The 23,882-nt window shown below is 39.6% G+C and overlaps 1 protein-coding gene across 12 annotated transcripts in view; it reads left to right on the top strand.

Annotated features, from left to right (window-relative positions):
- Positions 1–23,882, top strand: part of SULF1 (sulfatase 1) — a 179,298-nt gene that overhangs the window by 147,046 nt on the left and 8,370 nt on the right. For 11 of the 12 annotated variants that reach the window (XM_039702867.1, XM_039702873.1, XM_039702869.1 and 8 more), the window contains 10 exons: positions 561–711; positions 1,719–1,894; positions 2,433–2,561; positions 2,825–2,881; positions 3,863–3,992; positions 17,298–17,514; positions 20,851–21,097; positions 22,793–22,889; positions 22,977–23,071; positions 23,479–23,544. In XM_039702867.1, the coding sequence (XP_039558801.1) occupies positions 561–711; positions 1,719–1,894; positions 2,433–2,561; positions 2,825–2,881; positions 3,863–3,992; positions 17,298–17,514; positions 20,851–21,097; positions 22,793–22,889; positions 22,977–23,071; positions 23,479–23,544 (1,365 nt within the window). The remainder of the gene's footprint in view (positions 1–560; positions 712–1,718; positions 1,895–2,432; positions 2,562–2,824; positions 2,882–3,862; positions 3,993–17,297; positions 17,515–20,850; positions 21,098–22,792; positions 22,890–22,976; positions 23,072–23,478; positions 23,545–23,882) is intronic. The other variant, XM_039702878.1, reaches the window with a different exon arrangement.

The raw sequence follows: 23,882 nt of genomic DNA, 5'->3' as shown, positions 1-23,882 counted from the left end.
GCACTCGCATTGAAAAGAACACTTCAGCAGTATTTAGTGTAGAACTAACTGTAACACTGGTGGTATTCTTTACACTGACTACTAGGTTTCTTTATTCCACTGGAAAATACCTTTCTTTGACTTTTATTTAAAGGTAATTTCTGTACTGGAAGTACCAGGGCAATATACCTTAATATTAAGTAAGCAGTCCTTTTTCACCTCTAACTCCCTTAATTTTTCTTATGTGTATGGGATGCACCATTCAGATGAGCCTTTTTAATGACTGCAGGTTTGTTTGAGGAATAGATTTTGGCAAATCCCAGATATTAACGTGGAACTTGTAGTGGTCTTTGAGTATGAAAGAAAGATTGGAAAGCAAGTGGTTAAAATATTTTGAGGAGGTGATACATGACCCAGTTGATCTGGAAAGCCACTGAAGTGATGTTTGTTGGTATTTGTTAGATACCATGTGGAATTTGTGATTTAACTATTTGTTGGCTATTTCTGTGTTGGAGGAGTTCCCACCTCCCTCTGATGCCTGTCATGCTGCACAACTTTTGAGATCCGTTCTTTTCCTCCAGCACTCCCAGCTATAACTATGCACCAAACATGGATAAGCACTGGATTATGCAGTACACGGGGCCCATGCTGCCAATCCACATGGAGTTTACCAACGTCTTGCAGCGCAAAAGACTTCAGACCCTGATGTCAGTTGATGACTCTATGGAAAGAGTGAGTACAAGAAATTGCTGTGAATACAATCTTGTTAGTTGGTAACAAAATTAAATTAATTAATTCTTTCTTTACCTTCACCAACCACATTCTGGGGAAAGTCACTGTATTATGAGGAATTACTCTACCTTTTCCCAGTGGAATTGAATTCTGGTTCTCTGCAACATGAGGCCAAGCTCCTGGCTTTCTTCTTTCAATTGCTGGGTCAAAAAAATAGGGGGCTTTTTTAAAGGGAAAAGTCACTGGGCCTAGTATAAAGCTTGGTATTAACAGAAGATGCATCACCTGTGTGTACACATGGATAGACACAGGTGCACACATGACAACTTCTATTCATTTCACACACTCCATTCACAGTTTGTCCTTCAGTTGAAATCTGGGAACTGGCAAATCACAGCAACTCAGGTGTCAGTCTACAAGTGTTTGCAGAAGTTAGGCAATGCAGTGCACTGCTAATTATAGGTAACATGATACATGAACTATTAGGTTTACTTTGTATGACTTTTTGTTCCAAAATCAAGCACCATGACCAAAGATCTTCCCCTAGAGAGATTTCTTTAAACTTTAATAAAAATTTACAGCTTTTTCCCAAGCCCACAACTGTAAGGAATGGGAAAGTTGTAGACTAGCACAGTAAATCAAATCTTAGTACCTTTTCCCCTAAAGCTGTAGCAGACTTTTTTCACAAGCTGTGTTTGAGTACACAATGAATTTTGGACATACTAAGGCAATTACCCCATCATTACCATATTTTTTCTATTCTAATTTCTGGAGCTGTTTAATTGTCCCCTCTGTGAAGTTTGAAATTGAACTGGTACGTTGATTTTTTCACAGCACAGTAAAGGCAAGATGTAAAAATGCCAGTCCCCAGAATCTGTGCCAACTATGTCATCGATGCCCTGTTTGGTCCTGTGTATTTAAGTGTTAGAAATTATGGTTATACACGACTCTGCACAAAACATGCTTTGCTACACTTAACTCTGAGTTCTTTCTGTGCTGGGTTGCAGTTACACCAAATGCTTGCAGAGATGGGAGAACTGGAGAACACCTACATTATTTACACTGCTGACCACGGATACCATATTGGGCAGTTCGGACTGGTCAAGGGGAAGTCAATGCCGTATGACTTTGATATTCGAGTTCCTTTCTTTATTCGCGGTCCAAGTGTGGAGCCGGGATCAGTGTACGTTCCCTTATGTCTCTAGCACAGCTGTTGAGCCTAATGTAAAACGTTTCTGAGAATATGTAATTATCACTCTGTCTAGTTTCATTTCATAAAGGATGCCCTATTATTGCAGAGCAATGAGTCTCATGAACAGGCAGTTTTTTCACTTTGCATATTATGAATAAGTTATAATGCAGATGAGAAAACTGTAATGCATAGTCCTGTAGGGTTTTGCTTTTAAAAACGATGTGCTCATCTTTACTGCTCACTCTGTCATTTAGCATCATGCCCTCACTGTCAATGAGATAAGAGCAGTGTTGCTGCTGCACCTCCTTGTTTAATCGTGCTTAACTTTTTCTTTGTGATGTCAGTCTGCAGTACTGGCCTATCGTTCTGAGTTGTAGACTTCAAAGGGGGTTTTCTAAACTTAGCACTTCTGTAGAGCTTTACATCTTCAAAGCCCTGATAAGCATTAATTATCATTCTATTTCCAAGAGAATGTGAAGACTTACACATTGAACACATGGCAACTATGACCTTTCCTGTTGATTTGCAGTGTGCCTCAGATAGTTCTGAATATTGATCTTGCTCCAACAATTCTGGATATAGCAGGCCTTGACACACCTCCAGATATGGATGGCAAATCTGTCCTAAAACTTCTGGACTTGGAGAGACCAGGAAACAGGTGGGTCCCATGATCCTTTTTTAGCTAGTTCAGAAGCAAACACCTTAGTAAATCAACAGTTGAGTGGAAAAACAGATTCTGTGAAAATGAGTTGTGTCATGGCAACGGCCACAGCTTTCCCATTTCAAGAGTCTCTTAAGTAGTAGATCTATAAAATTGCAAGTATATATAAGTGGAGAGTTGGTTTTTTTCAAAAATAATTTGTTAACACTTACAGTGGTGTACTTCAGTGCCAGCAGTAAATGTCATTATTTTACTTTCAGGTTTCGAACAAACAAGAAGACCAAAATTTGGCGTGACACATTTCTAGTGGAAAGAGGGTAATTATTAGGGGTGAGAGAGCTTTGGGAGAGCCTGCCTGCTGGGAACACTCCCTTGTACACGCTTTCCTTTCTGCTTCCTCCTCTTCCTTTTTATGGTCAGAGAAGCAGTAAATTTTGCAAGCAAACTGACAGGCATGACTTTTTTCCTAGTTTCCCACCACTGCCTTTGTAATCTACTGTGCTCCCAAATCCTTTTCTCTGAAGAAATTTGAAAGCATGCTTTTCTGGTGATTCTCCTAGCCTCTTTCCCTAACACTGTTCTTGTGCCCACTTTTGTAATTATCCAAATTTTCTTCCCAAATCTCAGTTTCAAATCCAGCTGTGAAGAATCCTCTTATTGTCTGATTTTGTATTTTTCATAATGTGTTAGAAGCATTCTTCCTTTTTGTTCCAGCTAAGACTTATGTGTAATTGAGAATCATGACCATAATTGCTCCTCTCTTTGCTGATAACTCCTTATACCCTCTTACCTTGCCAATTGTTGCTGTGAAAATTTTCTCTGGGTAAAAATTTTACAGCAATTTCTTTTCGGTACTTTATGACTTTACAGATTATGAAAACCTTGTCTGATGTATTACAAAGCAGTGCATGAAAGACACATCATGATATGTAAGATACAGCCGAGCTTGTGCTGAGTATAAAAGTCCTGTTGTGTCTTCAGCTGTGTTTTCCAGCCAAGAAAGTATTGCTTCAAAGAGTTTTGCTTTTTGTAAAAACCTACATTTATGTATGAATGGTGCTGAACTGTACCAGCTAGACATATTTTAGCAGCACTTACTTATCTTCTGGCAATTTTCAGCCAGTCACCTGAGGCTTTTTTCAGTATGTGACCTACATCGAAAGTCAGTAACAGAAATGTGGGGATTTTTTTCCCTGAGAAGACATTAAACCTTCAAGAAGCTTCACTCTTCAAGTTACATTTATCCTTAGGGCTTAGAACAATGTATCTAAAACATTGCTCTTTATTTTTTTAATAAGCAAATTTCTACGCAAGAAGGAGGAACCCAACAAAAACACTCAGCAGTCTAATCAACTACCAAAGTACGAGAGAGTAAAAGAATTATGCCAACAAGCAAGATACCAGACAGCCTGTGAACAACCAGGACAGGTAAGCCACAAGTAACTGCAGTTTTCTAGGTGTCACAGGGAAATACACATTTTATACTATGATTCAAAAACCACATTTGAAGAATGTGGCTTTTGGAAGGTAACTAAAAGATCACTGTTGTTAATATCTTCAGAGCAAAAGAAAACCAGACAAATTTCTTTCCAAGCAGTGGTCAAATTCAAAGTGTTGAAGACCTGGTCCTTCATTTGCTGTCTTAGTACAGATCTTATCATAAAACTCCCATGCTCAAACATAACATGAAATGACTACTTTTTCTTTGATCATGTGCATTGATAAATATGCAAGAAAGTGCAGTGATAATTGTTAATAAGGGAGAGAATTGTTTTGAGCTGGGCTAGTTCAGAATTACCAAAGCAAGCTGGTTAGTCATAAGGTCACACATGAATTCATTTGCTGGCATGAACTGAACAGCACATTTATTAATCATCATCCTTTAATATTTTGAAACACTTTAAATAGGAGGGTCCCTTTGCCCAGAAACACTCCATATTTCAGGTCACTGTAAGGATTCAGGCAGTGATACTCATACTCAAGCATTACTTTTTCTTCTTGCAGCCTTAGTGATTTCAGTATAACACCTGACTGATACAAAGGTCTAATTGCCTGCTCATAAAACCAGAAATTACTGCACCCCTGACTACTATGCTTACACCTGCATCTCTGCAGTGCACGCACAGGAAGAGAGCTAAATTAAGAAAAGTGATTCTAACTCCAAATTCTCCTCAATCCATCCTGAATTAATGCAATACCTATGGTTACATAGGAGGGATTTACTGGGGAGATGTGTGAGCTGTACCCTTCTCATTGACACCACCTCCAACCACATGCTGGGGGCCCCAGGCAGTGGCTTGTGCCTGCCTTGCCGTCCTTGCCGTCCATCCCCATCCGCACACACCTCCCCGGAGAAGTGTGAGGTGATTTCTCCCAGGCAGGCGCTCGTGCTTTGCCCTCAGATGTTTGCTCAGAACGCTGCAGGCTGCCGTGGGCTGGCGCTGGGACCTGGGCCGCTCTCAGCAGCGAGGGCACAAAGCCCGCTCTGTGCTGGGCCCCGCTCCGTGCCACCCATGGCGCCGGGCCCCGGGCAGGCCGCGCTCTGCACGGCCATGCCGAGAGCTCGCCCAGAGAAATGCTCCATCCCTGCCTTGTCCCTTCGCCTCCTGCCGAGTGTAGGGTTACAGTAATTCTCGGTTAATCACAGATTGGACTGGATTAATGTTTCGGCTGTCACATCCTTGGTCGGGTCCTCTGTCACGGCTCTTACCTCACACATGCTCCTTAAATGCAGCCACTTTGGAAGGGATATACACAATATCGCAGTCTCACCCAAGGGCAAAGTTTTCAGGAGTTCAAGCACTGCCATTGTAAACAGAGATTAAATTTGAAAACCTTTATAAAACCTAAAGGAGATCAATGAGGTAATTTAGACTGTTAGATGCTAAATGTTTCATTTTAAAGTAACAAAATATTTTCTTTGCAATTATTCCTTATATTTATTACGTCTTATGCCAAAATCCAGGTTTGGAATAACTACTTTTCCACCTATGACTAGAAAACGTTTAGTGTCCTGAGCAGATACCACACCTGAGTCAGTAGGAATCCCTGCTCACAGGCCTGTGCTCAGCCCAGGGCAGCAGACCATCCCATATTGGTGAATCCAGTTTGATCCAAGGGTGAAGGAAGAAGGGCAGCAAGGAGGCTACAAGAGCAATCGTGGTTGATAGTGGGTCTCCCTATGAGAACCCTATGAACTCTCATTGAGGTTCTTTTGATGCTGAAGATATGTTGGCTGCACAGAGCCCAGCAGCCATCCCTCACAGCTGGATGAAGGACAGGACTGAACTGACCTCTTTGAGACAGATTTTCAGACACAGCCATTGGTGTGTACACATTATTTTCTTTAAAAAATAGACCAAGGCTGTCCCTGATAATTCCAAACCTGAAGGCTTCCTGCAGGAGTGCTGAAGTTAAATATGCCCATGGAAAATTTCTGTTGGGCAGAGCATTGTGAGGGGTGGAGCATCCTCTGGGCTCATTCAGCCTGTGGGGCACAGACCCATTCCTCCCACTCCATTTGCTCTCATGCAGCCCTGGGAAACTAGGTCAGTTTCTCTCTCAAGGACAGACTACCTGTGGTGCTCACAGGAAAGCCAGCATAGAATAGGTAAAGTGTGAATTTAAAGACCAACATTGGACTAATATGAACTTCAGTGAGGCATTGCAATGTGAAATGGATTTCACATGCAGGATTTTTTTTGCATGTAGAGAAGTTCTTAAAATGAAAAAAGTTAGGAGGTCAAATAAATGTACCTTAGTCCAAACATGTTCCAATGTGCATTTCTGAGCCATCACAGTTTAATGTGAGGTTCCTGCAGTAGATTTGCTGTAGTCATTTTGCACCTCTTAGAAAAGAGAAAATATTGCTGTGCATGAATTAACTTTGTTTTGTCTTTTGAGATTTGTGTAGTTGATTTCAATTACATAGGTGCATATATAGAAATAAAATCTTCATTTAAATTATGGTAGTTTATAATACTTCCTACGTTTACTCTAATCAGTTGCAGTTAACATCAGTTAAATTAAAATTACTTTCACAGAATGAGTGATTGCTGACAGATTCTAAAATAGTGAAATTACTGGTCTGTGGGAAGCTGCTGCTAAATATCTGAAACTAAGAATAAGCATGTGGGGAATTAATGCACCATTAAAAGCTTGCTCTTAATTTAAATTTACTCTAGTCAATACGTAGTTTATTTGAAAAGGAAAACACAAGGAAGCTGAAAAAGGAAAAAAATATTTTTTCCTGTATTAAAATGAGGTGTGATCCTGATATCTGCTAGTTCCAAAATCTCCAAGGCTGTGGTACTCATGATAATATTTGCTTCAGCTTATTTTCTCTTTAAAAGAAAGGAAAATTAAGGTACCTAGCGTATTAATTTTTTAACCAAATATTTCAAAATATTTTTTTTATGCCCAATGTGTATCTGAAAATAGATAAACCTAAAAAATGGGGGGAAGGGGGTTGAAGATAAAATACTAAGCATTTGTAAAATATAAATATAAAATACATTCACTGTTAGTTCTTAATGTATTTAAATTTTCTAGCACCATTGACATGTTGCATCACTTTGACTGTAGGTCACATTGTAGATCACTGTCCCCTTGCTTGTTTTGCATAATCCCCTTTATGGGAGGACAGTTTCCAGCACTCACCCACCTCCTTGAGAACCTCTCAGAAGTGAGATGTGCATGGGATGTGTTCACTCCTGAGCTGTGTTCCAGCAGTCATTGACATGGGCGAGCAGTGAGCCCATGCCAAGGAGCCTGCTGAGCTGCATTAGCAGGAGCACTGCTAACAGGTCGTGGGAAGCGAGCGCTCGCCTCTCCCTGGTGCCTGTGGGCTGCACCTGGAATGCTGCATCCGGGTTGGGATCTCCATGAGCAGCGGGACTTTGGTGTGCTGGAGCAAGTCCAGGGGAGGACTCCAGAGATGGGGTGGAGGTACTGAGAAGGGGCAGAGGTTTGTTTAGCCAGGGGAAGAGAAGGAAAAGGAAGAAGCTAATTGTTTCCTTTGATTAACCGAAGGCTAATTAGAGAGAAGACAGACCCAGGTATGTCTTGAGGGTGCACAGCAAAAGGGCTATCAGTAAGAGACAAGTTGCAGCAAGGGAAATTCTAAAGAGGTGCATGGAAAAAAGTGTTACCATAAATATGATTAAGAACTGGAGCCCAAAGAGGCTGTGGAAAGTCCACTCCAGGATACATCCAAACCTAATAATGTTGCTGCTTTGAGGAGGAGGTTGAACTAAATGACCTCCAGATGTTCCTTCAGTACATGCTCTTAATTTTTTGCTTGCTTAGTACCTGGTCTTGAGGATTTCATGTTTTCTTCTTCCTCCTCAGCTTCGGAACTTGGGGAGCACTGTTAATTTTATGAACTTGTAAGGGATTTATGGGTCACCTGCCCATGTCGTATTTGGTATAGACAAGATTTCAGCCCATGCCCTGCCCCAGCTGTTGATCTACGCTCACCCAAAGCACAGACAGTGCCGTCACATCAGCCAGATTCACTCCCCTGTAAAAGGGAGCAGGAGCTGGTGGGCTCCCTGCTCAGCTTGGGGCTTGGAGAAGGGTAGATATTTCCTTTGTGTTCCCTCCACATCTCCACATGAGAGAATGCTCAAGAAACTAAGATGGGAACTGGAGGTTTATTTCATAGTTCCTATGCCAAATTTGTCACCAGTTTACATGGTGTAATTACTGAGGTCACCTGATTGATCCCAGTTGGTTTAGCAGTGGATACCGATGGGTTTTAACACTTAAATGGTTTGCAGGGTATTTTTATATTTCATTGATATATATTTACCCTCTCAGTAATAAGCTGCACCATACAGAAATACTGATTCATCTGCAGTGTTCATCTGCAGCATAACCCTGCTTTTGTTTTAAAATGGAAACAGTTGGTGTCAACTTGTAATAAAATTTTGTTAATTTTCCAACAGAGCAGAAAAAATAACATGTGAACAAATGTTTCTCTGGATTAATACAACCCTTATCATGACACAAATCTCTTCTCAGCTTTCCACTGGAATAACCTGAGACAAGAATATATGTTAGTTCAGGAGGTTTAGAGGCAAGCTGCTCTTAAATCCTCCAGCAGGTTATTTTTCTTGAACTCATTCCATCTTCTCACTCATGAAATTCTTTGGGATACTTAGAAAATATCAAATAAAACCATGTTAACTGTGTTTTCATTTATACTTTTTCTTTCTCTCTTCCCTTACCTAAACGTGTAATTAAGGAGTTGAGTTAATTCATAAGTATTTATTCTTTTTCTCTCCAGTCTGAGTCATAGGAATTTTCCTAAGGCATAATTTTGACTTCTGGGACCTAACACTCTTTCCCAGATCACAGTTACCTTATGAGGTCTGGTGACTGATAGGCTGGATGTCTCCAGTGTACTGCTCAATCCATTATTTATAATCAGTATCAAATCCATAGCCAAATATGCATTTTCATCCTCTTAGAAAAATTACACAAACCACAAACTTTTTTTTTTTAATTTTCCCAATAGGATAAAAAAAAAAACCACCCTCCAAAAATGAGGACCATGAAGCACTGTGTTTAAAATTTCAGCTCTTAGATTGGATGACTCAGCAGTGAAACCCAGACATGGGTCTGTTTATTTTATGGGCATACATCTCCTACCATCTGCTCAACACTACCTGCCAGTTTGTGAGCATCAAAGGTCTGAAACTTGTAAAGATCCGTGGCCTTCTGCCAGCTCCAATGAGCACTGACAGTGGGCAGAGCAGGAAAATGCATCGTGCTGCCCGTGTTGGTATGACACGCAGGCACATGAGCTCATACTGTGCTAGACAGGTATAGCGTTGTAGCTGCACCTTCCCTGTTCTCCCTTTTCATGCATCTCAGCTTTAGAGATGCATAATATTGAGTTTCCTCCTGAGGAACTGTATCCCAAAACTACCCTGAGGAAATAATGTTTCATTTGGAGAAAATGCCTGAAGACTGTACAGTGAGATTTTAGTTAGATTAGGTCTCAGTGTATTTTACAGTGATCTGAGGTTTTACGGGTAGTCACTGGAGACGTGTTGCTGAATCCAAACATCAGCTTTGTGGTAAATGTGCAAGATTCTTCTGGCTCTGATCCAAAAAGCATGTTTTGTAGCTCCTGCTCCTATTTCTCACATCTTTTTCACCTTCTAAAAACCTAGCATAAGAATTTAATTTTATTATTGATATTAATATTTATCAAATTATCATATCAGCATTCAGTCGAAAGAATATCTATTTGCCATACTGAAAGAACACTTGCCATCAATCAGCTCACAGATAATATTGTAAAGGAAATTAGAATAGGGCTTATTAGGTGTAGTCTGGTTTGGCTCGAGTATCTATGTTCTCATAAAATAAATATCACAGACCATACATTTGTATAGGTCAGCTTTATGACCAGCTGCAGAGTATGAATAAAAACACATACATTGGTAAGAGCTGGCCAGAAGTGTCAGATGGCTGGCCAGCCACTGACAGCCAGACCCTGAGCACCCACTAAACCAAACTAAAATTATGCTATGGCATATTAACATCACTCATGGATTCTCCAGATTCCAGAACAACCTCCTGATACTTGCAGGAGTCAAAAAGCACTTGGTGATAAACCTGTTTTTACCAGAGCATTGATTCAAAGCTGTCTCTTCTTTGCCATCTCCCCATCGATACCATCTTTTCTTAGTAATAATTCAGTGGAGCATCTATGTACAGGCTTAACTGGAAGCACATGTGTTTGGGACCAGTTATGTGCCTAAAATTAAGTGCACACTTCATGCACTTAGTGAACAGCCCTTGTAGCTATTCCTCACTTCAGACCCTGCAGAGTCATCCCTCACAGCTGACAGAAACATGCCTGCAATTTAGTTGCTCAAGAATTCGTAGGAATTGCCAGAAATTATGATACCTCTAGTTAAAATACCAGTCTGTTTATGAGTTGAAACCAAATATGAAGATAAGGTCCTTTATCTGTAAAAATAATCTTTCAAGGCATGGTATTTCATATTTCAGCCTAAATAGTTCACATTTCAGCCTAAATATTTAAGTTTTTATCAAACAGAGAGCAGTTCTTCCCAGATTTGACAATTCTTTAAATTCAAGCAATTCTTAATTGGACGTATGAAGTCTATTCTGGATAAAATCCAGAGATATTTCAGGAAGATTACTGGATTTACTGGTTTCATCTCTTTCAATGCATGACTGTGTTCAACATTTTCACTATCATCTTACTGGTGTTCTCTAACAGAAAGACCTTTTTGGTAGTGGCACAGTTTTTAACAAAGCAAATTCTTTAAACCTTTGTTAAAGAAACTCTATGTACCAGAAATGTCTAGACAGAAAACACAGTTTATGCAAGGATTATTTTTAACACTTTCTGTAGTACTCCTTTGAGGTTCTATTTTTGCAGAGTTTCCATTTTAAAGTATCCAATGAAATGTAATATAAGCTACGTCCTCTGCAAGTTAAATGTATATGACACAATAGTAACAGATTATTATTGGTATTACTATTTACAGCTAAAGGATTAAATTTATCCTTTCATTAGTTCCTATTTGTTTGCACCTGATAGTGGATGTTTATTGGATAACAACAGAAGTCTCTCAATGTTGAGCTGTAACTACAGGCAAGTTAATAGATTTGGTAGAGAATGCTATGCAGGAGAAATATTTGCTGTCTTGATCTAGGTACCTACATTTCTAGAGCTGACAATGCAGTTCATGCATATTTTATAACTAGAGAACTGCTATAACTGTGACACTTAAAATCAATCTTGTCTATACAGCAAGAATGCAAAATTTTGTAGTCTGTAAAATTCCTGGGCAATTTTCTCTTTCTTTCTTTTCATAAGCTTGTGATGTAGCTCAAAATTGTTAATTTTTATAGAGCAATTTTGTTATCTAGTGATTAATTCCTTCATTCCTTTTTTCCTCCAGTTCTGTCCCTGTGCATTTATCTGAAAGCATTTCTAAAGCCTGTCATACATTTCTGTCCATCTGTTCCTGTAGGAAAAACTTCTTTCCTATCTGTTGAAATACTGACCATTAGATTTTTTAGGAACACTTCTCAGGGGCTGAGGCTGTATATAAATAAATGCCTTTAAATATATTCATGTTGCCAGACTCTGGAGCATGATCCAACAGAAGGTGGTTTAGTTACAAGAGAGTGGTGCAAAACTTGGGATCTGCCATTACAGGCAGTATCTACTCAGCTCTAAAATGGAGGAGGAGATTTTTTTCCACAAAAATGCAGCAATTCCAAGTTCCCTGAGTGAACCTGGCAAACCATCCCTGTTAAACAGCTGCACTCATGTGCAATGTTGAAGTACTGCTGAGATGAAACAACACAGATTAGTATTTCCAGGGGCATTTAGGAGCCTTGGTCAGGACATGGGTTCAGTTCTGCTCTATGGGAATGCGCAGAGGACATGACCTTAACCAGCAAACATTTCTCAGTATTCAGGTCCAGTTCAGCAGAAATGAACTGCTGCTGCTCTGTAATGTTTACCGTAGACAACTAATTACAGGGCACTTTTCAATATGTTGTGTGACACAGCCTCTTCTAATAGCCCAGAGAAAGCAAAATCAAGACAGCTCTGATTGCAGTAGCACAGCCCTGAACCAGACTCCTTTTCCAGCATTATCACATCAAGTCCACTGGCACTCCCCCAGATCTGGTTACTGCTAATGAAGGAAAATGGTGCACACATATTCAGCCTGTGACGGTATTTCCATCTATACTGTTTTTAAATTTAGAGCGTACCTTTTGAAACAGGAAAAAAGGGAAATGAGATCTTGAGGACATGTTTAAATTCATGAAGTCTTCATTTTTCAGGTCTTATCTTAACATTCCCTAGGCTGAGCAATAATATTCAAAGTCAGTCATACATTACAAAAATGAAAAAGCACCTGTAAAAATATTGCTGCTATGTTATATTTCCGGTTGCATGTTTTTCGGGGTTTCGTAACTTTGTGATAAAATCTGACAAGGTATTTAACACAGACGTGTCTACTGCAAATACTAGGTGTTTACATTTCATAGAAACCTTTACCTTGCCTACTGTTGGGACACTTTTCATGACTTGTCTAATTCATTTCCCCTCTATATAAGGGAGCAGCAACTGTCTCAAATCCCTCACAGTCTATTAACTGCACAAAACTGATTGGAAGTCCTGCCCAAGTAGCTATTTACAGTGGAGCACATCACAATGATTCATTCTGAATGTATAGTTTTATGCCTTAATTATAATCAGTAATGAAATAGATTTAATTTTAAGGCTGTGGCACAACCTATTAATACCAGGAAACTGAGACCCCAGGTAGTTATGAAGTCATTTGGTTTGTCTTCCTTATGTAGCTGCAAGTCACAACTGGAGCCATGCCAGGTAGCAAGGCAAAGCAAAGCCACCAAGGACGAACAATCCCTTTAAACCAGCCCATGTTCTAGCCTTTGTCTTTGAAATGTCCTTATGAGGACAAACCTCTACCCCCAGAAGAAAATGCATCATGCTAGTGCCATTATCTAAGGAAAAGCTCCTGCTGCAGAACCGTTGCCGTGCTTGCCTCAACACTGAGGAACAGGCAGAGGTACTTGCCTGATTAAACTTCAGGCTTGGCAGAGATTAAAGCAGCTTGACTTCTGAAGGATAGGATAGGATAGGATAGGATAGGATAGGATAGGATAGGATAGGATAGGATAGGATAGGATAGGTATAGTGGTTTAATCCCAGCCAGCAACTAAGCCCACACAGCCACTCACTCTCTCCCCCACCAGCGGGATCAAAGAGAGAATTGGAAGAGTAAAAGCGGGAGAACTCATGGGTTGAGATGAAGTTTGATAGGCAAAGGAAAAGCAGTGTGCACAAGCAAAGCAAGAGGGAATTCATTCACCCCTTTCCAGGGACAGGCAGTTTCTCAGCCATCTCTGGGAGAGCAGGACTCCATCACATGTAACAACGACTTGGGAAGACAAAAGTCATTATTCCAAATGTTCCCTTCTTTCCTAACTGAGTATAATGTTCTATGGTCTGAAATATCCCTTTGCTCAGTTGGGGTTGCCTGTCCCAGCTGTGTCTCCTCCCAGCCCCCCAGCCACACCCAGGCTCCTCACCAGTGTGGCAGCAGAAAAAGCAGAAAGGTCTTGGCTCTGTGTAAGCCCTGCTCAGCAAAAACAAGAGTATCTCTATATTATCAACCTTATGTTCAGCACAAATCCAAAACAACCCCATACCAGCCACTGTGAAGAAAATTGACTCTACCTCAGCCTAAATCAGCACAATAGGATAGGATAGAAGTATTTCTGTTGGAAGGGACCACAATGATCATTGAGTCCAACTGCCTGGCCACTTACATGGCATGTTGTTAACAGTACTTTCCAAATGCCTTTTGAACATTGACAGGCCTGGGACAACAACCCCATCTCCAGGAAGCCTGTGTTTGAGCACTCTCTTGCTAAAGAAATGTCCAATCCTAATGTCCAATCTGAACCTCTCCTGGCACAACTTTGAACCATTCCCACGTCCTAGATCCACGTCACCCTCTCTGCTTTCCCTCCTCAGAGAGCTGTGAAGAGAAATGAAATTGCCCCTCAGCCTGTTTCTTTCAAACAAAATAAACCCAAAGTCCTTAGCTGCTCAGTCCTTTTACACTTTTATCTCTCCTAAGCTCCTTTGCAATTTGCTGACGGGGGCAGGGAAGGCACTGGGAAGAGCTGGCAGCCAGCACACACAAACCCAGCCAAGGCTCCAAGTGCATGTGCAGAATAAACCGTGCTTGGTTTAGGGTGGCTGTAAACTAGCAAAGCTCCTCCCAGTGGGCTGAGTTCCATCAGCTTTCAGGTGTGGGGTGTCAGGGCTCCACTGGTGTGGAGGCATTAAAGATCCTTTTTCACCATTGCTTTCTCTCTGAGCCTAAATTGAGGAGGAATGTGAACTGAAGGCAGGGAGCTGAGGTGAGAGGGAAATAGTGGTTGGAGGGTAGGTGATGAAATGAGATGAAAGAAGGAAAAGATGAGTCAATGACAAGGAAAAAGGCTGACACAGATGAAGTTTCACAACATGACTGAAACAATATAACAGCTTGTTGCAGCCAAATGTCAGGGACTTGGATTTTCCTCTACTATTGGTTTAGAGTTTTTAGTTCTGAGGTAGTTCTCTTTTCTCCTGCCGAGGTGAGAATAAATCAGTGCAAGGGTCCCTAAATCAGCAGGCAGACAGAAGCAAAGACTATCCTGTATTCCTATGGCAACAGTGAATTGTTAGATTGACTTAGGTGTCTTGTGAAATGTCACTGTAAGAAAGAAGATAAACATGGGGAAAATAAGAAAACATATACAAATTAAAATTTTATGAAGACATATTTAGTTTGTGTTAGCTAATGGGGTTATTTAATTGATGGGGAAATGGTGGTCCAGAAACCAAAATTAATAGTCCTGAACTTCAAAGAATAGTTTGGTATTCAAACTGGGAAGGAAGGTAGAAAACAGGGGAAGGGGCAGTGCATTCAGTCAGAATCTTCCTTTATGTGCATTAATGCATTCTATAGATCTACAGATGAGCAGAAGGACCATTACAACTGAACTACATAAGGCATGCTCAGTGTCTGATTATGCTGGCATGGGCAGGGATTCAGGAAAGTTAGACTGAAAATTCCATCTTAGAACTCTAAAGCATCTTTATAACAACACTTTTTTTGAAGTCAGATTTAAAAAAGGAAAATAAAAGAGGAAATGAATCACATTTAATCCCTGTTTTAAATAGGGAACTATTATTGGCTTGTACTAGACACAGAGTGTGTTGTTTCAGTGTTAGTCATAATACTGTTAAAAGTGATCTAAAAGGTTATTGAAGCCACTCCTACAACCTCTTGCTATGATTAATGCAAAGAGACAAAGCGAATACTTATTCTACTTTAAAATGCTGCTTTTGAGACTCCTTAAAAGCTAGTGCCATAGGTTTATAACTGTAACACGTACTCAATAAAGACAGGAAACACAGTGGTGCAGTCAGCTCTTATCCTGTAACAATCATCTCTTGATGCAGAAGGAAGTGAGCACATGCCATGGCAGAATTAAATCTGCAAAGCTTTACAGTACTTGGACACCTTTTCTTGTAGAAAGTTACATTGTCACTTTTAGGTGTACCTTTACATTGAAAGTCTGGGCCCAAGTGTAATTTCTCTGCCACTTATTAGACTTGTTCAAATTAAGGTCCTTTTACACATGGCCTACTGTTCTGAGATCAGTTATGCCAATCCACAGGAGGATCTCAGCATGGAATCCATCTTTAATTCAGCCCACATGTAAGGCCAGAGAGTGCACTCATGGTGCTGTGCTTCAGACTCACATCAGCTCATTCCTCAGGTTATCAGGCCAGAAAATCTACCTGAGGCTCAGTTTTCTTTCTCCATTCTTCAGTCAGTGTGACAGCATCCCCAAAACAGTCCAGAGCAGCCATTAGTTAATGGAGCTTACCGAAATGTGCATGCTCTGATATTAGTGTCCATTTCAAAAATTAAGTTGGCAACTCCATTAGGACCAGCATCCATCTGTCTTGTTATTATTAATGAGGCAAGAGAAAGCTACTTAAGCTATTCAGTCATGGGAACCAAGAAAAGGACACGGAACAGAGAAACTTTACTGAAACTGCAGCTAAAAGGTTCCAGTTACCAATAGCATTATTGAGTTTTGTTCTTTGCAATATCCAGCCAAGCTTAGTGCTTTGTATGCAAACTCTGGTCATTGTGGCTTAAGATGAAATAGTGAACTGAGTAATAGTCATTTATGGTTGCATTAAAAATAAATATAGCTATTTCTAGTTCTGCCTATTGTTATTCACACTATCACTGACTTAAAATCTTCACAGACTTCTTATTTTGTGTAGTGTATTGTGAGTGCCATGTGTGGAAAGCTTTGGGTGTGGGCAAAGGAGCTCTGATCTCTCAACATCCATCCATTTTTTGTTTTTAAATTACATTTAGGTTTTTTTAAACAGTATGATGTGGAAAGGAAATTAAAGTCCCAGTTGCTTTTTAATTTGAAATGTGAAAGTGATGGGATCCACTGGAAAAATCCACCTGGAATCTTCCATTTGGTTCAGTGATGTTGATAATTAAGTCAGACAGATATTGTGCAGACAAACTGGAAAAAAACCTGTTTCCTTTCATTCTCCCACGCTTGCTCTGATATTCAGCACACATACAATGCTTTTTACAGGTACTCCTTCCAGAGCTTTTCCTCCCAAGTCTCATGCAAATCTTATGACTTATAAATCCAAAGGAGTTTATCCAAGATAATTTCTTTGTTTACTGTCCCTAAGGTTCTTCCCCTTGCTTGCACCTGCTGGCTGTAGGGAATGGTTTATGTATTTTTTCTATAGATTACATCCAAAATTTGTCCTTTTCTTTCCAAAACACTCTACAATTGAACTAGTTCTTCCTCATTCATGGATTGGGAATTTTATTTTTTTTTCCCTGAATCATGCTAGAAAATCCAAGTCACAGAACAAAGTAATTTTTTTTCAAAGAAGGACTTATGTTTTCTTAGCATGAGAAAGACGTTGTGGAGAATGTGACTGAATTTTTGCTCTAAAATATTTTTCTTCCCAATTTGGGACTGCTTAAATTTAAAAATAAATTTACCTGTCTCCTTTTACTGTCTACCTGAAAGCAACAGGGGTTTGGAAGGCTGCTGGGAAATCATCTTCATGTCTTTCTCTCGCAGAAGTGGCAGTGCACAGAGGATGCTTCTGGCAAACTTCGAATTCACAAGTGCAAGGTGTCAAGCGACATCCTCGCCATCAGAAAGAGAACGCGCAGCCTCCACTCCCGGGGCTACGGCGGCAAAGACAAAGACTGCAACTGTGGAGACACTGATTACCGGAACAGCAGGACCCAAAGGAAAAATCAAAGACAGTTCCTGAGAAACCCTAATGTGCAAAGTAAGTGTTACTTGATCTCTTGGACTCTGAGACAGAGAGAAGGGGGAAATGGCTAGCAGAGCATTTTGCTACCAGTGTGCTCTTGCTTTCACCTTCGTGTCTAATGAAGATGTCCAGAATTGTTAGTCAGGTTCTGCATAATTGCCTCTGTAATAAGTACCTAGAATGGGCCTAAAGCTGGAGAGGGACTTTATACAAGGGCATTTAGTGATAGGACAAGGGGAAATCGCTTTAAACTTAGACAGAGTTGGTTTGGGTTAAATGTTAGGAAGAATTTCAGTACTGTGAGGGTTGTCTAGAGAATCTGTGGATGTCCCATCCCTGAATGTGTTCAAGACCAGGTAAGGCAGATCTTTGAGAACCTGTTCTAGCGGCATGTGTTCCTTCCCAAGGCAGCGGGGCTGGAACTGGGTATTCTTTTAGGTCCTTTCTAACACAAACCGTTCTGTGATTCTAACAGCAGCAACAATGATATTTATCCTTTGGATCAGGGTGAGGAGCATCCTTAGGCTGCGGTGCGGCGCTGGTGGCGGTGATGCTCTGGTGCCACCTCTCGCACAGCTCAGACACCACAGCCCGGTGGCCTCCGCGGTGATTCGGGGCCGCTACTGCCAAGGTGGCCAGGGCAAGCGTTTTATTGCATGGTTAGGGCTGAATTCAGTCGCAGTTTGGTGATGCCCCGCACGCATCTGCTCCCCGAGGCGCTGCGGGGCTGCTCTCGGACCGAAGCTCTGCCCAGCTCTCGCTCCCTTCTCCCTGCCCGGCGCGGGATCCCCGCAGGGACACGAGCGAGATCACAGTGTCCTCTAGTGGAGCCTGGGCTGAAGGGATTGTACAAGAGGGTTTAGGACTATGGTACTTGGGTTTCTTTCTGCTAATGATTTCTACAAAAGAAGCCTATTTGAAGAGGCTATGATTTTAAATGGAGGACGATTTTTCTTCTCTCTGCCCAGCAATGCAAGTGAATTTCTGTAGCTGAAGCAATAGAAGCACATTTTAGAATTTGTTTAAGAGCAGGCTGTGTTCTCCTGCTCTCTAACTAGAGTACAAAACTGGGGAATTAAATAAAGATGGGTCTTCAAAGCAAGATGTCAGTGAAGTTGTATGAGAAACACAGAAGTTAGAAGGTGCTGCACAGATGTCTATGAACTAAGAAAATAATGTCAGTATCATTCAAAATATTTCCTGATTTAAAGCCCCCTGCACTGTGGATGTGAACAAGAATCCCTGGTATTCTTTGTACATTCAACCACAATATTTTCTGTCTTAAGTTGTCTCATTGTTTGGCCTAAATACTGTCTTGATCTAATTTCTTCCATTTGTTTAGTGCGATCTAAGGAACCTCACAGTGTGTACAGGCAGAGCTCTGCTGAAAAGTCTACATGCCACAGACTTCCAGGGTGATTCTCAAAGTGGGGAATGTTTTCTCAAATGATATTTTTGTGGGGAAATACCTTCTGTGTACCTTCAAAAGAGGTGCTGCTAAGTCACCAGCAAGGGCTGAAAGGGGATTGTAACTGGAGCAAGTTACCTGGGGAGAGAAAGTAGGGGAAGGATAGAAAACATCTGAAGGAGGCATCAGAAAAAGTTTCTTTGTTATGCTTTAACTCTTTACAACATTCTTTCATCTCTTCCCTTCCCTGCCTCCTCCAAATCTACCTTAACACTCTGCTGAGTAGAGCAGGGAAAGACTCATAATGATGAAATATTTTGAATGGAATTACTAATTCAGGCTTGTCTTCAGATGACACATGCATGAGATGCCTATATATTCCACCCTTTCAGCTACTTGTTTACTAACCAGTATCATCAGAGGCTGTCAAATGCAAGAAATTTTCCCATCTCACTCTATGAATCTTTCTACATAATTTTATTAAACAGTAATATGGTTACAGACCAGCGCTTGTCTTCAGATGACACATGCATGAGATGCCTATATATTCCACCCTTTCAGCCACTTGTTTGAATCTTTCTACATACTTTTATTAAAGAGTAATATGGTTACAGACCAGCAAGATGCTTTGAAACTAGTTTTCTGTTGATGAAGATGAATGTCCTCATTGTCTTGACTGAGACTTTTTTAACCTGACAGCAGGTGATTGCTGAAAAGGTTTAGAACAGGGTGGTTTGAATGAAAAGTTCAATGAGGCTCACTGTCTTCTGCTTTAAAAGATTCTTGCAGGAAAGATTCAATCTGAGTCTCTCAAAGACACTAACATAAAAACTTCACTAAAACTGATGCTGCCTGCCAAAGGCAGTACTTTCTTACAGCTGCTGTTTTCTGCTGGATAAATTATTGTTAGGTGACATGGGTGTGCTCAGCATAGATGCAACAAATGGAAATGCCCTACAACTGACTTTTTACAAGCTTAATTTTGTATGTCTAGAGCTCTCTGTGTGTGGCTTTGCAAGGCATCATTGCTAGACAGAGCATGCTTTTGAGTGGTATTGACTGTCAGTTTTATCAGCTTGGTTTGGGTCAAGTGCATTTAGCAAAAGAAGTAAAAAGTGTAAGTAAGGTTTTTCAGACTGAGACCAAAGAGAGGTTCTCTTGTACATTAAATTAAAGACCCCTCAGAAGAGTTAATTGTTCTAGTTAGTCTTACTTGTATACACAGTAACTAAAAGATCTGTAACCCTACTAAACTCAGAACTTTCAAGGGGCAAAAGTGGCATAATTAATCTCACTGTAGCTCTGCAATGCAGCAACTCTTTGGTGGTCTACGGCTTGCACACATAAATACAGATGGCATATATGTGGAAGTATATGTACATATATACATATAGATACATACAGATACTGATATCTGATGGATTCTTACCCTCTAAATTCTTACCTTTAAAAAGGAAAAGGAGTTAACCTTTTAAAAATTAATTTTTACCCTAAAGTCTACATTAGTATGTCACATGCCAATTTACAGGTAGTGGCCTTGGTCCACAGAACTGAATGATTTCATTTTCGAAAATGGTTTCTAATTCTGTGTTCTCTGATTTTTTTTTAGTGTCTCTTTCTAGATATCTGAGATACTGTTTTTTACTTGAAGATATAGATGCTAACTGTGGCATAAGATCAGACTAACATAAAATGCAAACCTCAAAGCAACCAAAATTTCATGCTAATCATGGAAGTGTGGGGCACAATGTATCAATAAAACATTAAATAAGTTTCTGCAAAGTCACAGAAAAAATCAACTGGTTTTATTGAACCGCATTTTTCTCTTTGGAATATGTTTTGTGTTCATGGCATGCCATATTCATGGCATGGACCATGTATATACATATACATACATATATATATGTACATATATTTGACTATGAATGTTTCTTCTGGTTCAGAATACAAACCTCGATTTGTTCACACTCGCCAAACCCGGTCCTTGTCTGTGGAATTTGAAGGTGAGATATATGACATAAATCTGGAAGAAGAAGAGCTGCAGGTGTTGAAGACCAGAAGTATCACCAAGCGCCACAATGTTGGAAATGAGGAGGAAGGAGAGGGAACTGCTCGTGCTGCTCGTGACACAATGGTGGCTGATGGCACTGATGCTATGGGTCAACCCAGCTCTGTCAGAGTGACACACAAGTATGATTGCTTCCTCTGTATGGTATTTCTGTTTCTTAAAACCAAATCTTCATTTTCTAGCTGTACTCCTTCTCCCCCTGTACAATATTTATGAACTTGAAGCTGATTTTAGATACACCTGAGTTGTATTTTTTATGAAGTGGAATAATTTATATTTAGTATGTGTATTTTAAATAGAGGCCTCTGGTTTATGTTTTATTTCTAGGGAAAAGTAGGCATCTCCAGAGGGAAATTCATCTCTTGTATCAAAATATGCATCTTATGATGGATTAATCACCCTGTTAAGCTGATGTTTCTGCTGTTTATTATAAAGTCTAGATTACCAGTTTAGCATAGAGGCCTAAATCTGAGACAACTGAAGTCCCATGAGGGCAGATTAGATCAGCTACATCATGTTTCTTAATGCTTAGTTGTTTGCAGCCATTAGCACGAGCTAAGATACATTAGACCTGTTTATTCAAGATACATTAAGTCTGAATGAAAAGGCAAACATCTCAAAATAATTTTTAATTTTAAAAAGTTAATATGATTTCTTTCAAAATCCAGGAATATGTAGGCAAAAAAAAAAAAAAAGCAAACAACTTTGCTGAATCTCTTTTATTATATGTAAAATGTAAATAGAGTTTTTTTTCTTCTTTTTTTTTTTTTTTTGGAGAACACAAAGGTTAGTTTTCTGAATCTCTTTTATTATATGTAAAATGTAAATAGAGTTTATTTTCTTCTTTTTTTTTTTTTGGAGAATAGTAGAAATTATCCTTTCTTACATTGATAATTTCCAACCATGGAATTATTAAAGCTTTAAACAGCTTTCCAGAAAAAATATGATTTCTCCATAAAAGGTAGAACAGTTTTATAGAACAACATTGCTTTCAGAATTTTTTGAGTGAAGAAAAAAACCAGAATAGGATAACATTAACAAAGATAAGCATCTACCTCTTTTTCCTGTTATTCTTAAAAATTAAAAGAAGGGTTCTGATGATGGAGGACCCAAGAAAAGTTCTGTCTATAAAATTTTATTTCTCTAATTACGGAATTTCTGTTTGTCAGCATGGCAACATTGAAAGCCCAGCCTGCACTCTGCTGGACTTTCTGTCTCAGTTCACTACCTTGGTCTTTCTTGTGCTTTTTTTTCCCTGTTGGTAGAGCTGTTTTTTCAAGCACAGTTTTTCAAGCACAGTGCTGTGCAGACTTTTTGTTTAATGACGTGTTAGAACCTCTACTTTGGTGCTTCTTGGTCTTTATTGATTATATTGATCTTCAGCCCTCTGACTATGTTCTCTTCTTGAGTGTTTTGCATGCTGGGAAGATGAGCCACATTCATGTGGCAAGAACGTATTTCTCAGCAGCTGGTGGTTAAACAAACAATGGCACATTTGATTAACAAGGGGCTTTAGATTCTGAGCAGATTTTTACTTCAGCTTCAATTTAATTTCTGATTGAATAAGAATGTATTGCATTTTTTGCTTAGCAGGCACAGACCATCTGTTGTGGATGACAAGTTTTCCAGAGAAAACAGATAAAAGCAATTGTTGCTATTAAGTCAACAGAGGAAGACCTTGTAGAGTTTTTATTTATTTTCTAACAGAATATATTTTTAAAAATTGATTAGGAATGTTGGAAGAAAGAGAAAAAATGGGTAGGTAACTGGGAAATGAGTCACCTTCATTTTCCTATTTCTTAAACTCACATCTACAGATGTTTCATTCTTCCAAATGACACTATTCACTGTGAGAGGGAGCTGTACCAGTCTGCAAGAGCCTGGAAGGATCACAAGGCTTACATTGATAAGGAGGTAAGAGGTACTTTACAATCTCAGTAAAGTCTTTACACTGATACCTTTTCAAAGAATAATTCTGACTCAGAAATAATATCTTTGCAGATTGAAGCTCTCCAAGACAAAATTAAGAATTTAAGGGAAGTTAGAGGACACCTAAAAAGAAGAAAACCAGATGAATGTGATTGTAGTAAACAGAGGTAAGAGAGGTGGCACTAAATACTGAATGATACTCTGATTTCTAAGGCTTATACACTTTCCAAGGATTTTGAGATTGAAAAGAAAAACCCAAAGCTTTTCTGATATTTGTAACAATTGTAGGTGTCTATTTTAGTTAGATATGAGTAGAAGCTACTATGAACCACAAGAAGATAAATGTTAACATTTTGAGATTACATGTGTTTGTATTCTACTAACATGTTTGAATCCAGCTGCAGTTCTGCTATAAACTAGCATAGGATCACACAGATAGAACTTTCTTAAATTAGGTGAAAATTTTTAGTCTGTATAGTTCCTTAAGAAAATGTCAACAATAGTATATTTCTGTTTTGGTTTTGTGTTGAAAACAGTTTCATGACTTGATAATTCCTAAAATTTTTCCCTGTAGCTATTACAACAAAGAGAAGGGGGTAAAGGCCCAAGACAAACTCAAGAGCCATCTTCATCCCTTCAAGTAAGGCTGTTATTAACCTCTCACTCTCACAACTGACTTTTTGGTGCCTGGATAAATGTAGTTTTGGGCATTTGAGGAGTTTTTTGGGTTTGGGTTTTGTTGTGTTTTTTGTGGAGAGGTGAAGGGAAGAAAAGGTCACATGTAGCAAGCTATCACAAGAAACATTCAGTAGTTTTGGGCCAACTTGTGGAAGTTTATGGATGATATTTCTTCAACCTAGTGATATAAAAAGGATGAAAATAGTATTTTCAGAAACTGGCCAATATTTTTTTAAAAGATTCAGTAAAACCAAAATGCAGCAGTGCATCTTTTCTCAAGATTGCTGAAGCTTATCTCAA

The sequence above is a fragment of the Passer montanus genome, unplaced genomic scaffold (genome assembly GCF_014805655.1).
Source record: "Passer montanus isolate IOZ18808 unplaced genomic scaffold, ASM1480565v1 scaffold16, whole genome shotgun sequence".
Taxonomy (NCBI): Eukaryota; Metazoa; Chordata; class Aves; order Passeriformes; family Passeridae; genus Passer; species Passer montanus.
The sequence above is the reverse complement of the archived record's forward strand: the minus strand, read 5'-3'. Positions and strand labels throughout refer to the sequence as shown.